At 42.0% G+C, this 18,107-nt stretch overlaps 1 protein-coding gene across 5 annotated transcripts in view; it reads left to right on the top strand.

The window, feature by feature from the left end:
* Positions 1-18,107, top strand: part of PPP3CA (protein phosphatase 3 catalytic subunit alpha) — a 186,103-nt gene that overhangs the window by 113,281 nt on the left and 54,715 nt on the right. For all 5 annotated transcript variants that reach the window (XM_079990249.1, XM_079990248.1, XM_079990250.1 and 2 more), the window contains exon 3: positions 286-410. In XM_079990249.1, coding sequence (XP_079846375.1) covers positions 286-410 — 125 coding nt within the window. The remainder of the gene's footprint in view (positions 1-285; positions 411-18,107) is intronic.

The following is an 18,107-nucleotide window of genomic DNA, read 5'->3' as shown; positions in this document are numbered from 1 at the left end:
CTCTGGGCTTTGGACACGATCCAGATCCCCGGATTCCTTGACCATACAACGCTAAGGTTATTGGGGGTTGTAGTCCAACATCTGCAGACTCAACCATAGGAAGCCTAGTTTGGTGGATCATGCCAGTGCACCCATTGTAGGCAATACCACATTAGACCAGTCTGATGCAAGTTGTTTAGGCCCTAAAACATTACAATAAGCCCTAGGTAAGGATTTAGAAGTATGGCTGTGTTCATAATGTTCTGTATAAATTGGTCTTTCCACTTGTGTCTCTCTATCTTCCAGTTTGCGGGGACATCCATGGACAATTCTTTGACTTGATGAAGCTCTTTGAAGTGGGAGGCTCTCCTGCCAACACACGATACCTTTTTCTAGGGGACTATGTTGACAGAGGGTACTTCAGTATTGAAGTAAGTTTTATTTCTCACTTTGGCTATGAAATTAATTTGTGTCCAGATTTATTTGCTTCACCCCCTCCCCCCTTTAAATGTTCTTTTCTAGTGAACACATGGTCGCATGTCTTACCGCTATATCACTGTAGCAAACATTGTGTAAAGAAATGTTTCACATGAAATGCACCATTGAATTATTGCAGGCAAAGTGTGTGCATGTTTTCTGGCCATAGTTACTTATCTAAATTTCATTTGTCAAAATTTTGAATAATGAAAACATTACTTTTACCAAATTTTGAGTTAGTTCATCTTATTTTCTCAAAACCTGAAACTGTATTTCAATGTGTTAATGTCTAATCATGGCACTGTAAAACAACGTTTGCATTTTGGCTGGAATTAGAGGAAGTATGCAACCATTTTGATCACCTTTGGACATGGATTTCTCTAACAGCTACCCCTTCATGCAACTCGGTGGTTACTTTTGAAATTAAAGAGGACTTCTAAAAGTAACTTGTGGGCTTCCCTGTTATAAAATTCTAGTCCACGTCTTTTGGTAAGCACCTAAATTAGTTCTTAGGGTCCCCAGCACTGTGAGAGGAGTGGGGAAAACTAATACATGATGTTAGCCTTCTTGGGTGAGGAATTATTTGTTGGCCACAGCTAAGTTCAGCAGATGCAAGTATTGTAAATCTTCATAGTGTAGTGGTTAGTGGGAGAGACATATTTTATCATGGTCACAGAACAGTAAAAGTTGATAGACTTCAGATAATGAATTTACAAAGAAAACATAAGATTAACAGGGGAGCCAACAGAAAATTTATTTTATCATCTGCTTTATAATTTGTATTGAAGACTTTTAAAAAATCTACCTCTTTAGTAGTGCAATAAGAGTCATCCCATAAACCACAAGATAACAGTATTTCAGTGTGCCTTATTGTTAGAGTTCTTAAGAAAGGAAGTGTTAGCCTCTCACTAATATGAAAGAATATAGTCCACAGATATGTTTCTCTTGATTCCACAGGTACAAAGCTGTTCATTAAGTGAGCTTTACTAAATGGGCCACTTAGCAAAATGACAGAACATTAAGATAACCAAGCATAAATGCTCTCCTACTTTTTTGCTCATAACTAAAGCCTGCAAGTATTAAGTTTTGGTGATCCCATAATTTGGAGTACTATTTTAGCCTCATTATCAGCTGCAGTTCTCGGGTGGTGTAAATCTAGGTGTATTAGTCTCTGATTAGCAAAGAATGGAACCTTTTTTAGGCTATAGTTATCCAAAGAATCATTTTGCTCATGATCCACATCCAATGGCTAATATAAGAATCCAAGAGCAGTAAGTGGATGTAGCACAGAAGTAGAAGAGGAAAAGTGCAAATGCTACCATGATTTCAGGGCATTTGTTGAAGCTTTATGTTTAATTTATTAAGTTTATATTCTTCCTTTCCTAAATGAAGGATCCCCAGGGCAACTAACAACATAAAGTCTGAAAAGACCTTATACAAAACAACAATGAAAATGGCAGGTTTTTAAGACCTGTAGTGCCTGAATTTTCCAGTCTTCTTCTGAAGAAATGAACAAATAAAAATTGTCTTTAAATTCCGTCTAAGAATTTAATGTCCAGAGAAGGAGACTCCCCAGGGGGGAGTTTCAAAGATGGGCTGCTGCAGTAGAGAAAGATTTCTCTTGTGTTCTCATTCTCATTGCCACCCACAGCAGGAGTGCTGAGAGAAGGGTCTCATCCCCCAGTCATAAACTATGGGTTGTGGCATATGGAGAAATGTGCTCCTTCAACTGAAAGTTGAAGTTTAAAGACAGATAACCATATTCTGCACACAGGGTGATAAGCCCAACATCTTTCTGGGGAATTTGGATTAAACCCTTTTCCTGTTGAGTGGTCGGAGTATTGGATTAAGTCTGGAGAGACTGGGGTTCCAGTCACCACTCAGCCATGAAGTTCGCTGCATGAACTTTCAGGAGGAGAACTTTGAGCACTGCCTTGAAAAGGAAAAGGATAAAAATGTGCAAAGCAAGATAGATATAGATATATGATAGATAGATAGATAGATAGATAGATGATAGATAGATAGATAGATAGATAGATAGATAGATAGATAGATATAGATGACAGATAACATTGCAAGATTCAGTCACTAGGGCTTAACTAAAATCAGTCAGGGTAGTTCTATCACATCCATTGTTTGCAGCCAGTGCTGAATTTGCCTGACATCACAAACTAGTGGTTACTGATTGTACTGACTGTGCCAGCCTAGTTCTAGAGTCCAGTCAAAAGAGATTTTGTCAAATTGGTCGGTGAACTCCTTTTCACCAGCCTCATGCTTTTTCTATGCACCCTCTTTTGCTTGACTATGTTTTGCTTAAAAATAGCTAAAGCAAGCTAAGGATTTAAATCTGTGCTGGGTGATCTTGAGGAAATTCTCTTAAACAATGATAGATCATTGTAGTACATAGTAATTGGAACAGTAATAGGAGGGAATGTGTTTGGGCAAACCCCTTAAACCAGGTTAAAAAGCCTCATATTCAAGCCCCTTGTCAAAACTTTGTTGTGGAGACATAGGATATGCTTAGCCAAGGGATCATGGCCAATATGGGTATACAGTGGTACCTCAGGTTACATACGCTTCAGGTTACATACACTTCAGGTTAAAAACTCCGCTAACCCAGAAATAGTGCTTCAGGTTAAGAACTTTGCCTCAGGATGAGAACAGAAATCGGGCTCTGGTGGCACGGCAGCAGCAGGAGGCCCCATTAGCTAAAGTGGTGCTTCAGGTTAAAAACAGTTTCAGGTTAAGTACGGACCTCCGGAACAAAGTACTTAACCTGAGGTCCCACTGTAGTAGAAATATAGTTATCTGAACATATGAAATAGTCCTGATAAAATATTAGTTTGTTTTTAAAATTAAAATTATGTGCCAAGCAGACTCCTTAGTTTAGGACAGGCTTATTTCTTATTGAGCAACTGGATTGTTAGTGTATTTTCTGCATATTCAAATACGTAAAATTGAAGAGCACATCTTTATATGTGGAATCTTGAAATAAAAGAGCCAGAGATTTTACAAAAGCTGACAGTTTAGGAAAGAGTTTGAATGTCTCCCCACAACCCCAGCTGGCTCCTTGAGGGGCTTGTGAAATTCCCCTTGGGAAGGTTCAATAGCAGAATTAATCTTCTGGAGCAAGTATAATCCACTTTAATGATGAGATCCGCTAAGAAGAGAAATGGTAGATCTTATGGCTTGACATCCTTTAGGAAGAGATTAGCAGATGCTTTTCTTAAAAGATGTCCTTTCAACTTGGCAAGAAACAATGGGCTGTTTCCAACTAAGTTATCCTCCCTCAGAATAGCGTTGAATAGACCCCAATGCATTGCCTTTGAATGCACTAAGTCAAATTAAATTATTATAAACTGTCACTTTGCAGCAGCAGGGGAGAATTACAATTATTATTATGAAATTAAAAATGTGTGATCTTTAATGTTGTCTGTAGCATAAATTGTTGCTATTGCTTTGGGTTAATTATATGTCTGGCTTCTTATCTGTACTGAAGGTGAAAAATTTTGACCACCAAAATAAAGGCAATGTCTACATTAGCCAAGATAATAAATTTAGTTATGGAATAGGGGAGGAATTAGTGTCTAATAAGTTATGTTTTAGACTTGTTAAAGACCTTTATATGAATAATTCCATCTGAAACTAATGCTGTCCAATTTCAGGCTTAGCCACCGTGGTACCCAGAGCTTGTATATTCCTTGTACAATCTGCACCTGTATCCAGTCCTGTTTAATGCTTTTGATAACGACTTTACCAAAGAAAAAGAGCTTGTGCACTTTAGGGAATTTGCAGTTGACATAAAAGGAGGATATACTGCAAATACCCTTGAGGATAGTATTAGGATTTGAAATTGTCTTGACAAAATGGAGAACTGAATGGAATGAAATTCAGCAGAGGTAAATGCAAAGAATACAAATTGGGGAGGAGCTAACACTATGGAGAATAGTTAGCTATTCAGTAGCATTGTTTAGAGTTTGATGGTATATATAGTAGATAATCACTGCAGATGGTGACAGCAGCCACGAAATTAAAAGACGCCTGCTTCTTGGGAGAAGGGCAATGACAGGCCTAGACAGCATCTTGAGAAGTAGAGACATCACCTTGCCAACAAAGGTCCGTATAGTTAAAGCTATGGTTTTCCCAGTAGTGATGTATGGAAGTGAGAGCTGGACCATAAAGAAGGCTGATCGCCGAAGAATTGATGCTTTTGAATTATGGTGCTGGAGGAGACTCTTGAGAGTCCCATGGACTGCAAGAAGATCAAACCTCTCCATTCTGAAGGAAATCAGCCCTGAGTGCTCACTGGAAGGACAGATTGTGAAGCTGAGGCTCCAGTACTTTGGCCACCTCATGAGAAGAGAAGACTCCCTGGAGAAGACCCTGATGTTGGGAAAGATGGAGGGCACAAGGAGAAGGGGGCGACAGAGGACGAGATGGTTGGATAGTGTTTTCGAGGTTACCAGCATGAGTCTGACCAAGCTGCGGGGGGCAGTGGAGGACAGGAGTGCCTGGCGTTCTCTGGTCCATGGGGTCACGAAGAGTCGGGCACGACTAAACGACTAAACAACAACAACAATAGTAGATAACAAGCTTTACGATAAGACAGCAAGACAGCAAATGCCGTACCAGGGTATGATTTTCGTTAGTTTGTGGAGAATGTCCGTAAAGCAGGATGCCACCCAAAGAAAGCAGATTTGGCTACAATCATACACACACTGGTTGCTTCCAGACTCTGTGTGGGGGCTGCCTCTGAAAACAGTCAAGAATCTTCAGCAGATACAGATTGCAGATGCCAGACATCTGGTGGGGATAAGTGATCTGTGCATGTAACACCCAACTTATAATACATACCTGTTTGCTCCTGAGCTAAATTCAAAGTACTCGTCTTAACTTTTACAGGTCTTTTTGGTTTGGGGACAGGCTATTTGAAGGACCACATATACCCTAATGAACCTATCTGGATATCATGCTATGCCATCAGGTCCACCATTATAACAATATGGTTAACAGGTACCAAGGACAGAACCTTCTCAGCAGTTGCTATGGATGGGTTCACCAGTCTACTCCCATTCTGTTCCCCTTTCCAATAATAATAATAATAATAATTTATTATTTATACCCCGCCCATCTGGCTGGGCCTCCCCAGCCACTCTGGGCAGCTTCCATAGAAACCAAAAATACAGTAAAATATCAAACGTTAAAAACTTCCCTGAACAGGGCTGCCTTAAGATGTCTTCTGAATGTCAGGTAGTTGTTTATCGATTTGACATCTGCTGGAAGGGCGTTCCACAGGGCGGGTGCCACTACCGAGAAGGCCCTCTGCCTAGTTCCCTATAGCTTTGCTTCTCGCAATGAGGGAACCGCCAGAAGGCCCTCGGCGCTAGACCTCAGTGTCCGGGCAGAATGATGGGGGTGGAGACGCTCCTTCAGGTATACTGGGCCGAGGCCGTTTAGGGCTTTAAAGGTCAGCACCAACACTTTGAATTGTGCTCGGAAACGTACTGGGAGCCAATGTAGGTCTTTCAAGACCGGTGTTATATGGTCTCTAGCTGCCGCATTCTGGATTAGTTGTAGTTTCCGAGTCACCTTCAAAGGTAGCCCCACATAGAGTGCATTGCAGTAGTCCAAGCGGGAGATAACCAGAGCATGCACTACTCTGGCAAGACAGTCCGCAGGCAGATAGGGTCTCAGCCTACATACCAGATGGAGCTGGTAAACAGCTGCCCTGGACACAGATTTGACCTGTGCCTCCATGGACAGCTGTGAGTCCAAAATGACTCCCAGGCTGCGCACCTGGTCCTTCAGGGGCACAGTTACCCCATTCAGGACCAGGGAATCCTCCACACCTGCCCGCCTCCTGTCCCCCCAAAACAGTACTTCTGTCTTGTCAGGATTCAACCTCAATCTGTTAGCCGCCATCCATCCTCCAACCGCCTCCAGACACTCACACAGGACCTTCACCGCCTTCACTGGTTCTGATTTAAAAGAGAGGTAGAGCTGGGTATCATCCGCATACTGATGAACACCCAGCCCAAACCTCCTGATGATCTCTCCCAGCGGCTGCATGTAGATGTTGAAAAGCAACTCCAATGAGTGCTCCATCAGTTTGCTCTGTCTCATTTCCACTTACATGTTCAGGGTTTCTTAATAATAAACACACACACACACACACACACACAAACATTTTTTTTTCTCCTGTGACTTAACATTTCTGAGAAGGGGCCTTTTCCTACTTTTCCTCGTTTAAATTGAAAACACACACACACCAGTGTCCCTGTGACTGCTGGTGGCATGCCATAACACCTTGTTGCTCTCGGGGCCATTTATGGCCCTGGCTTTCAACAATCATTTATTTACAAGGGGAAAAAAATCACTAAGAAAAATACCACACCAAAAAGTACAATTAAAAAAAATTAAAACACCATAAAAGCATAAATTTTGAACTGGCGCAGCAAGGTTGTGTTTCTTAGCTGTTCCAAGTGACTTAGTTGGACACACTGTTGGATTCCCACTTCCTAGCTCCCCATATTCTTTACATTTGTCATCAACAAAATAGTAGTTAATCTGGCCATAGCCTTTTATCTATAAGCAATGTTTGTGCTGAAGTCAAGCTGTGAAACTGGAAGGTGCCTCCTTTACAGGAAGGACATAAATGGTCTTTTTTTTCCTGATTGGCCCTGCCTTCTTCCTGAAGAGGAGTTAACCTTACTCCCTTCTGACCAGAAGAACATGGCAAGTCCCAACTTTCTACTCCATACCTTCCTGCCACCTTTTGTACTAAGCTACACTGTAAGTCAAATCTGAAATGCAGTTTGATTTCTTTCCTTTCAACTTGCTAGCTCCTGTTCAAATTGTGATCCCCTTTGAATCCAGTTGGGTCTCCTCACGCATTGAAGTCATTCTTGCATACAGAATGGGAGAAAACAAGGCTTATATGGTCCACACTGGTTCTTCTTAGCCTTGTTGAATTTTACATTGTTTTAGCCTTCTGCCGTTTGAGGCTATGTTACGTAGACTCTATCCAAATTTTCTTTGAGGGCTTGAACTGAAAGTTCCTTCCAGCTCTTTTTTTTCCATGGTGGGTGGAATTCTTGTATGTAGGCTGCAAGTAATTTCTTTCAGGTTGAGAGTGCATGAAGGAAATGTCCCTATTGTTAAGAGCAAGGCCTGGAAATTATGCAAGGTGGGTGGAAGAAATTTAATAATGCATTGGAATGGAAAATAAAGCACTTCAAACTTCTATTAAATACACATGGCAGAAATAAATAAATGCTGCACAGCATAATAAAATCTTGAAGAAATACACACACACACACACACACACACTTTTAAATGCCCTCCTTTCCCATGCATTAAGTGAAGATGTTAAAGGTAAAGGTAAAGGTACCCCTGCCCGTACAGGCCAGTCTTGACAGACTCTGGGGTTGTGCGCCCATCTCACTTAAGAGGCCAGGGGCCAGCGCTGTCCGGAGACACTTCCGGGTCACGTGGCCAGCGTGACAAAGCTGCATCTGGCGAGCCAGAGCCGCACACGGAAACGCCGTTTACCTTCCCGCTGGTAAGCGGTCCCTATTTATCTACTTGCACCCGGAGGTGCTTTCGACCTGCTAGGTTGGCAGGCGCTGGGACCGAGCAGCGGGAGCGCACCCTGCCACAGGGATTCGAACCGCCGACCTTTCAATCGGCAAGTCCTAGGCGCTGAGGCTTTAACCCACAGCGCCACCTGCGTCCCCTAAGTGAAGATGTTAGGTTTTGTTTATTCTGGTTTGGCTTGCAAATTTTGCAGTTTTCTTATTAGGACTTTTTCTGTTTTCTTTTTTACTCCCTCTTTTGGGCAGGTTGTGGGAAGGAAGCTAGATAATGACACACTTGATTAAAGCATACAGATTAGAAAGATGATGAAATGAAGGAAGCACTTCCTATTTGTGCTACTGCTAGCCTGCACAACTTGTGACCCATAATATTTAACACAGTGCTTTTGGGCGGTCTTCATATATGCCTTATCAGTGTTGCTGTCATCCTTCAAACAGCCCTGAAAGGAGAGCATTATTTTTCTAATATTGTATGCCATGAGGCTAGGATGTGGTGCCCCCTTCACAAGATCACATGGTGAGTTTGTGGCAAGAACTCAAACAAGGACTTCTGATTTGTACTAATTAGCCATGTATTATAGCATACCTGGCTCCTGACAATCCCAGGCAAGCAGCAAAACAAGGGGAATATACGAGTTATTTTTTCTTTTCTATAATTTTTTACTGAGTTTTTGATAATTTTATACATATAAAACATAACCATTTCAAACATTAAAATACAAGATTCTTTTGCACCTTCAGACCTTCCCTCCCTCCATATTTAAATTTAAATTTGATGCATCTTTTACCATTATCCATCTGTTATATAAACATAATTACCATAAATAATTCCACATTACAAGTATCATTACACCCCTGCCAAAGATTTTAACTGTTTACAGTGGTCTTTTAAATAAATTACAAATTTACTCCAGTCTTTAGAAAATACTTGATCTTCCTGGTTTCAGATCTTCCTGGTCAGTTTCGCCATCTCCACATACTCCATCAGTTTCATCTGCCATGTTTCTTTTGTTGGTATTTCTCCTTCCTTTCATCTCTGGGCTAGTAGCATTCTTGCTGCTGTTGGGGATATATGGGCTCTTGGTAGATAGGTAGTTGTGTAGCTGAGGGGTCTACATTTTTCAGAAGTGGAGAACCTTTGCTTAGCCAACAGAAAAATAATGCTCTGTCCACAGTGGTTTTTCCTCTGGTAAGCTCCCAGTTCAATTGTATGGGTTTTATATATATATAGTACTGCCCTTGCAAACTGGCCTGTGCTCTTAGATCCTCTTCCATGGTCTTTCGCTCTATGCCGTCTCCTTTCAGGGTATGCCATTCAGCTTCAAGGGAGAGGACATTTTCGACAATGGTGCCCTGGTTGTTGAATGCTCTTCCCAAATACATCTTCCTGCCACCAAAACTTCCATCTTTTTGGCACCAGGTGGAATAATTAAATAAACTGTTATTTATTCATTGGGCTTATTCATTAGAATCATCCCAGGGCACATACAATAGCTACACAGGAAATGCCATGGCCGCATGCAAAATGCAGTCAAGTCGCATAATAAAGAACACAACATTAAAATCACCAGAAGGCTGTACTCATAACAGGTTTCAGGCAGCACTAACAGTCCATCAGAGCTTGACCAATTCAGTGACTTCTAATTTACTCAGTCACATTAACCTGTGGAAATGTCATGGTGGTTTTAAGGGTCTTGTCAGATGCTTATATCGTTGCTGTATTTTATTGTACTGATTGTATGCTACACTCCACACTAAAATCCAAAAGGACAAAGCCCGGTATATAAATGTTTTATATCTTGTGCTTCTAGGGAGTTTTGAGGATCAAGTGTTTGTCTCTCCCCCTGCCCCCATTAGCTGCATTTGCCTTTTTGAGTTAAGTAGGGCTTTAAGTTCAGATCAGACTATTATCATCCCCATCGGATTACAACTTCTAAAATATTTGGAGAATATCTTGTATCTTGCTTTCGTTGGTGCATGTGCACACACAAAGCTCTTTCATTTCCCTTTGTACCTGTTCATCCCACAATTACAAAGAATGTCGGGCTGTCTGAGTCTTTGAAGAAATGGCAAAGGATTTTAAAGCAATGTTTGGTAGGGGAGAAAGATACAAAGATGGGAGCCAAACTTGAAGTAGTTTTGAAGTCCTCAAATTTGCACAGCCTGACCTTATTCCTTAGTCATCCAAAACCTCAAGGCTTGAAATGCCAGCTGGTAGTGAGAGTGTTTTCATGCAGTTTCCCACCATAGATCCTCTACTGGAAGCCTTGCGAAAGAGGCTGATGTCCAGAAATTTCCAGGCTGACTTCCAGGCAGAAAACAGTTCAGAGAAGTCTCTTGAATTTCATATAGTGAGCTATACGGTGTAAGAACAGCTACTAACAATTTGTCTGTGTACTGGCTAGTAAATACAGGCTACATTGTGCAAACACACACACACACACACACACACACACACACACACACATGACTTGCCACTGAAAAACCCTTTCCATCAGTCTTCAAGTGTATTAAAGGGAAACAGAAATCCCACAGCCCAACATTCTGTTCCATTTGTGCTCTGGCACGCTCTGAGTTGAAACACTGGCTATTATGAGTCAGATAATGTCCTGGGATTTTTGGAAAAAAGGTAAAAATACACATTTTCCTAATTGTTCTTATAATTGGAAAATGGAGTACTACATGTACTACTGCACATTCCTTAACCAATCTGATATGCTTGACAGTGAGTGACTGGTGCAATGCTTATTGGGACTGAGATAGCCCAGTCAGTAGAGCATGAGACTCTTAACCTCAGGGTTGTGGGTTTGAGCTCCATGTTGGGCAACAGATTCCTGCATTGCAGGGGGTTGAAACAGATGACTCTCATGGTCCCTTCATACTCTACAATTCTATGATTCTATACTTCATACTGGGGTAATGGTGTAGCCTTATTGGAGTTCACCGATTGGGTCTGCGTTGCTCCCGGACAGGAGGAAGGAAGTCAAATGACACCGAGGGTTGGTTCAGAGAAAGAGTTCTTTATTTCTGCTCTCTGGAACAGCAGAAAGGCACCTGTGTGGTGTGTCCACAGCAAGTCCAAAGAAATGAGAAATTTCATGCAGTATATATATCCTCCAGGCACCCTCTCCCTCCTTCCCCAGGAATCCAACTATACACACAGGTTGACATCACATATGTTCCTGCTCCAGTATTCTTAACCATAAAAGGGTATTCCTTCCTGTACTTCTGACCATAAAGGGGTATTCCTTCCTGTACTTCTGACCATAAAAGGGTATTCCTGTTCCTACTCTTATCTTGGAGCAAGAGGTCACCAAATCCAAGAACACACTCTGGCGCTGTTCCCGGACTAGTCTGTGCATCAGAACGTAAGATAAGACCTAGACATGTCATCCCTACTCCACTGAAACAGCCAAGGTCATCCTTGCCATCACGAACTGATAAAGGAGAGGGCTCTGAGCACTTGTTTATACAGCCAGGTTTTTGTTTATACATTGACTCAGAGCTCAAGTTAATGGATTTTAGGTAAGGAAAAATAGGGATTTTGGTGCCCGTTTCAAACTGCCTGCACAGTCAGTTTTGGGTTTGGGAAACCCATTCCTTCAATGGTAGTTTGTGTATGTCAGTGCTTCCCTGTATGAAAGACTTGCAGCACATAGAAAACAAGTGTGTCACTTTAGGGGTTAAATCTACCCGCTTATGTAACTGGAATGATAGTGGGTATCAAAATAACAAGTGAGAATCAGTGTATGTGGCCTTCCAGAAGTTGTTGAAATGATTACAGCTCCCAGCTCCCATCAGCCCCAGCCAGAATGGCCAGTGGTCAGAAGTTGTAGTCCTGCAATGTCAGGCATCCCATAGATTTTGCATCCCTGAGCTACACCAGCACTATTCATGGTTCATTCTAACTAAGGTTAGCCTTTAATCAATTCAATTTCAACTCCATGCCATATACCAGATTTCTCAGCCAGGATTAAGAGACTGGTCACATTACACTTCTACCAGGGTCCCAAGAAGTATTGGTCATGCTTCCTCTCAAATACACCATGACAGGTGGGGATTTTGTCAATCTCGGGAATTCTGGGTAAATATTTGAGGTAATCAGGCCCATGCAGAAATTTCCCGTCATTGAAAGACACCCAAATGAATCCTAATTATATGCCTAATTGCAAAAAAGATACCCTCAGTTTCTCAAACAAGGTAAGGTTAATGGACAAAGACAAGGTGGGTGAGCCATTTGGAAGGAAAACATGGCAAGTATGAATATTATCATATTGTCACGTTAAGAAATTGGTAGTATATGCTTTGGTAATGAATCCTAGAGATGATGAATGAGCATGCAGATGACAAAACAAAACAGTAGTGTAATTGGGAAATATTCAGCAGATGGTAAAAAGAAACTTTCATGTTCTTCATGTGATTCTCTGATAACAGATTAGTATATATATATAAAAATCAGGCAGAAGCAGACAGCTACTTTGTGTGTCCTTTAGATATGTGACCATTTAACAGCAAGAGTTGGAAGGGACCACAAGGTCCATGCAATGCAGGAATCTTTTGCCCAAAATGGGGCTCAGACTCATGACACTGAGATTAAGAGTTTCATGCTTTACCTACTGAGCTATCCCAGGCCAATTGAAATGTTCTGCTCCTTAAATTTTAGTAAGGGCTACAGTTCAGTGATGAAGCAAGTACTTTGCATGAAAAAGATCCTGGGTTCAGTCTACAACATCTGGAGTGTCTAGAGGTGGTTGGAGGATGGATGGCGGCTAACAGATTGAGGTTGAATCCTGACAAGACAGAAGTACTGTTTTAGGGGGACAGGGGGCGAGCGGGTGTGGGAGATTCCCTGGTCCTGAATAGGGTAACTGTGCCCCTGAAGGACCAAGTACACAGACGGGAAGTCATTCTGGAGGCGCAGGTCAATTCTGTGTCCAGGGCAGATGTCTACCAGCTCCATCTGGTATGCAGGCTGAGACCCTATCTGCCCGCAGACTGTCTCACCAGATTGGTGCATGCTCTGGTTATCTCCTGCTTGGACTACTACAATGTGCTCGATGTGGGGCTACCTTTGATGATGACTCAGAAACTACAACTAATCCAGAATGCGGAAGCTAGACTGGTGACTGGGAGTGGCTGTCGAGACCATATAACAGCAGTACTAAAAGACCTACATTGGCTCCCAATATGTTTCCAAGCACAATTCAAAGTGTTGGTGCTGACCTTTAAAGCCCTAAAGGACCTCGGCCCAGTATATCTGAAGGAGCGTCTCCACCCCCATTGTTCAGCCCGGACAGTGAGGTCCAGCTCCATGGGTCTTATGGCAGTTCCCTCACTACGGGAAGTGAGGTTACAAGGAACCAGGCAGAGGGCCTTCTTGGTAGTGGCACCCGCCCTGTGGAATACTTTCCCATCAGATGTCTAGGAAATAAACAACTATCTGACTTTTAGAAGACATGTGAAAGGAAATTTATCAGGAAATTTATGATGTCTGATGTTTTGCAATATTTAATGTGCTGTAAGTCACCCAAAGTGGCTGGGGAAACCCAGCCAGATGGATGGAGTAAAATTAATAAAATTATTATCATCATCATCATCTCCAGGTAGGGCAGAGAGACACCCCTGTCTGAATCCTTGGGGAGAGTTGTTGCAAGTTAATGTAGATAATAGTGGTCTACAGGGGCCAGTGTCTGGCTTGGCAGCTTCCTGTAACTTACGTGATCCCATTTGCTAAAGAAATAAATTGACAAAATCTCTTGGAACATTACTCCGTCTCTCAAAAACTAGTTGTGCCTGTACTTCACTGGAACCTCCCTGATGTCCACATATTGGACTCAGTTTCAGAATAGGGCCACTATTTGAACTAATTCAAAGTTACTGTGTGTCAGTAGCCGTGTGTGCTTATTCTAGATAGCCCAGGCAAGTGCTTACTGGGAGCGAGGGCACATAGTCAATCTCTACACACACACCTACTTAATCAACACTGACTGGGATAGCAACAAAGGAAACCCTTCATTTCTTCATATTTACTATTTCCTTCCATTGCTTAAGAAACAGTTTCAGACAGTATGAAGAGAAGAATGGAAGGAAGGTTGCATTCTGGGAATTGGAGGGAATTGCCATCAGTTGTTGACTTGCTCTGACACAGAAGAGAAGTGTAAATCTTGGCAATAGGTGGCTATGTCAAATTCTAAATAATTGCATTTAACAATGCTACAGTTGTTGTGGTCACAATTTAATGACCATTACCATGTGGAGCCTTCATCATAAAAGATATTGTGCATTTTCCAGAAGCCTTCAATTGAATCAACACAAAACACTTTAATTTAGTCTCATAGTATCTTTGAGTGGTAAATCAATATTATGATATGTAATCTGTCACATGGATAAATATGCTGAGATACTTGGAAAAATGGGATTCTTGCCTGAGGTCACTCAATTAGTCAGTGACAAAAAGGAAAAGAAAGCTAGCCAGATGGAAGTCCTTTCACTGTTGTAGGCTATAACCACAAAAGAAATGAAAACACCCACTGAAGAATATGAAGGAAATGATTCAACACATTAATGAGAAGCCACGGTGAATGGGCACAAGAAATAACGAAGATATCTCTTGAACAAAAGACAAGGGCAGAACTGCATGTTGCAAAGAGCAGGGGCTGCTGCTGAAAATGTCAGGTTCCCCCACTCAGTTCCAGAACATCTAGTCCTGACTATACTACGCACTGGGTTTCTCCAGGCCCACCAGTGGTGGTCAGTGATAAAAAGTTGGGGCAAGGAATTGTATATATAGTGATAACATTAAAGTATGGGTAAAATGAGCTAGATATTACAGAGGGGGACGAGGTTGGGAGCAGCATCAGTGCCAAATATGTCTCTCTCTTTTGCAAATTAATATCACTTATTGTGTGTCGCACCCGTCTGAGCAAGTGAGAAAGTTATCTGAGCCTGCAAACAGCCATTGGATTTCTATGTTTAAACAACAACGACCAACTGGGATGTCTCACATGTCAGCCAGTTCGTTTATTGGAAAGTGAAGCCTTATAAGAAGAGGAGTGACAGTAGAAAAATTCAGTGGTAGGAAGTCTGTGACTCACTATGTAGTGACAGGCTTACACAAACCAGAAGAAATGAAGGGGGGGGGGGGAATCACTGCTTTTCAGTTCAGGGAGACAGTTTATATGGTGCAACGAACACATTGTTATGTACTAAGGGCATCTTTAAGCTCTATGTGTTGTTTTGCTTGTATTCTTAAGGTACGGCTGTCCACTTGGGGAAATTTACTTGTGCTCCTACAGAAGTGATACAGCTCTGGCGCTGTGCACACTCTACACCATTAAAGCACATTTGAAGAATATTCTCTCCCTCAAAGAATTCTGGGCATTGTAGTTTACCCCTCAGAGCATTGCAATCCCCACCATCCCTTTACAAACTACAATGCCCATAATACTTTGAGGGGAGAAAATGTGCTTTGAATGTGCTTTAAATGTATTGTGTGTACACAATCTAGAGCTGTGAGCTAGAATTCTTTGCTGTGTATTTAAGTAAAACAGAACAGCCTGTACTTACTTCCAGAAAGGGTGGATTACTGGGCAGTTTCATAGTACATGAGATAGAGGTTTGCTTGTGGCTGCTTGCATCTACAAGAGTCATGTGATACCCCTGGGCTTCAAGCATGTTGGTATCCAGTCTAAAAAAGCATTTTCTGTTGAATTAAACTCAGTTTAATGTTGTGAATGGCTAGTTTAGTACTATGTAAGGCTCCCCCCCCCATTGTGTGTGCTTCTCATTCTTTGTCCCACGCATGTCTTACTGGGTTTAGAACACAGCTTAGTCTTACACCTGATGAGTTTTCTCAAGAAGAAGCCACATGACTTTTGCAGGAGATATGGTGTGTCTGCTGCACTCAATGCATCTGGGCCAAATCTTGCTTCTGTACCATTGTTGTTGTTGTTTAATGGTTTAGTCGTGTCCGACTCTTCGTGACCCCATGGACCAGAGCATGCCAGGCACTCCTGTCTTCCACTGCCTCCCGCAGCTTGGTCAAATTCATGTTCATAGCTTTGAGAACACTGTCCAACCATCTCGTCCTCGGTCGTCCCCTTCTCCTTGTGCCCTCCATCTTTCCCAACATCAGGGTCTTTTCCAGGGAGTCTTCTCTTCTCATGAGGTGGCCAAAGTATTGGAGCCTTAGCTTCAGGATCTGTCCTTCCAGTGAGCACTCAGGGCTGATTTCCTTAAGAATTCTGTACCATACTGAGTTTTAAGAGTTGCCAGGTAGATGCAGGGAGTAAATCAAATTTGTCCTGAAGTGTGGTGCTTTAAAAAAGAGTGATGGCCTCAGTAGAGGGAGCCCGAGAAGGTGCTTGCCCGTCTGCCTGCCTGCGCCCAAGTAAGCCGGCTGCGTCTTTCATCCCAAGCAAGCAGGCTGCCTCCTTCCTCCCTTCTTTCTGGCCTCACCTCCTGCCCAATCCCTCCCTCCACAGCCCAGCCACCCCTTCTTATTTCAGACATCATGATATATCACTGTATTACAATGGTTTTCTGGTGATATATCACAATGTTGAAAACCGGATATCGCCAGCCCTACCTTGCACAGATTGTCATGATTGTGCCTCCTAAGAAGCCGTCCTGAAATTAAGCCTCCTCCCCATTTCAAAAGTTAGAAGGTTTTCCCACACGATTACGGTCTTCTCCCCTGCTAGCATTTTTGTTTTTTCTCTAAATTGTTTGTTATATGCTGTGTTTCTGGATGTTTCTATTACCTATGGAAATGTCCATTCCCTCTTCTGAATTTTAAAAAAGTACTGGAAGGAGTGCTGTAGGTTAATGTGCTAGCTTTTGTTAATCAGCATCTCATGCATGAAATAAAGCCTCTGGGAAGCTTTTGTCCTCATTTTTTCCAAGTATCTAAAGAAGAGATGACTTGGCAATAAGAGTAGCTATAGGGCTGCTTAAAAGAGAGCAACTTCAAAAGTTACATTTTTCTTTCTCTGTTCTCGAGTTCACGTTTGCCTCTCTTTTCTCTGCTCAAGTCTCATTTAATTTTGTGAGGTTTATATGTGGTGAATATGATCTACCATCCTCCCTTCTCTTCACCGCCTCCCCCCCCCCCCCGGCACACATGCACTACTTAAGGAGATAAAGTAGTCTTTAACAAGCATGAAAACATTTTTTTATTCTCTCCAACATCAGTGAGATAAAACAAAAGAGAGCCTACCAAAAACATCACAAATTCTTTTTAAAGGCCCAACTTGGTCAGCAGTTAAAAGGGATAATTTGTCAGATTCTGAGATGACAGAAACATTAAAAAAATAAATGATGGTTTGTGTTGTTTGTGTATTTGTTACATTTATATCCCACCTTTGCATAAAAAGTGTCCAAAGCATTGTCTGAACTTACACTAGTTTACAAACCATAGTTTTCAAGGAGCAACAGTTTGTGCTAACTAGTGTTGTACCAAACTTTCGCACACCATTCAAAGGGCTGCTGGAATGAAGCAAAGATTGCTTTGAAAAGAGCAGCTGGTAGGTGAAATTTCTCAACAGAAAAATTATATTTTTTCATTTCCTGCTTATAGTGTGCATGCTGAGGTGGTTTTGTTCAATCCCAAAAGCATTGAGAGAAAGTCTTTCACTCACTCAGAGCAGTACAGCTCATTGCAATGACCCCTGGTGAGGCATCTCTTCTTCAAATGGGGAAGACACCAAAGGTTTGGCACAGCACTATTGCAAAGTTTGCTGTTGTCTGAAATCACAAATCCTTGGAAAACCACAGTTAAGGTCATTGCTTCACCTCAAAAGGCTGCTGCATCATGGATATAGAAGTAAATTATGAAAACAGATCAAATGAAAAATGAAAGCAGCCAAGCAACTCTTCAACTGTGTTTTGCCTGCTGTACATCTAGAGAATTGAATCATGTTGTTGGGTTCTTTGCTTCCATGCTGAAACAACAGAATTTCCTCTTCCTCTTCTGTGTCCATCCAAGCCCCTGGAGGAGACCTTCTAGAGCAGATTCTGGGGTTGCATGCAGAGCGGAGAGGAGATGGAAGTCCTGTT

This window comes from Podarcis cretensis, assembly GCF_951804945.1.
Source record: "Podarcis cretensis genome assembly, chromosome: 9".
NCBI lineage: Eukaryota > Metazoa > Chordata > Lepidosauria > Squamata > Lacertidae > Podarcis > Podarcis cretensis.
This window is presented reverse-complemented; position numbering and strand designations above follow the sequence as displayed.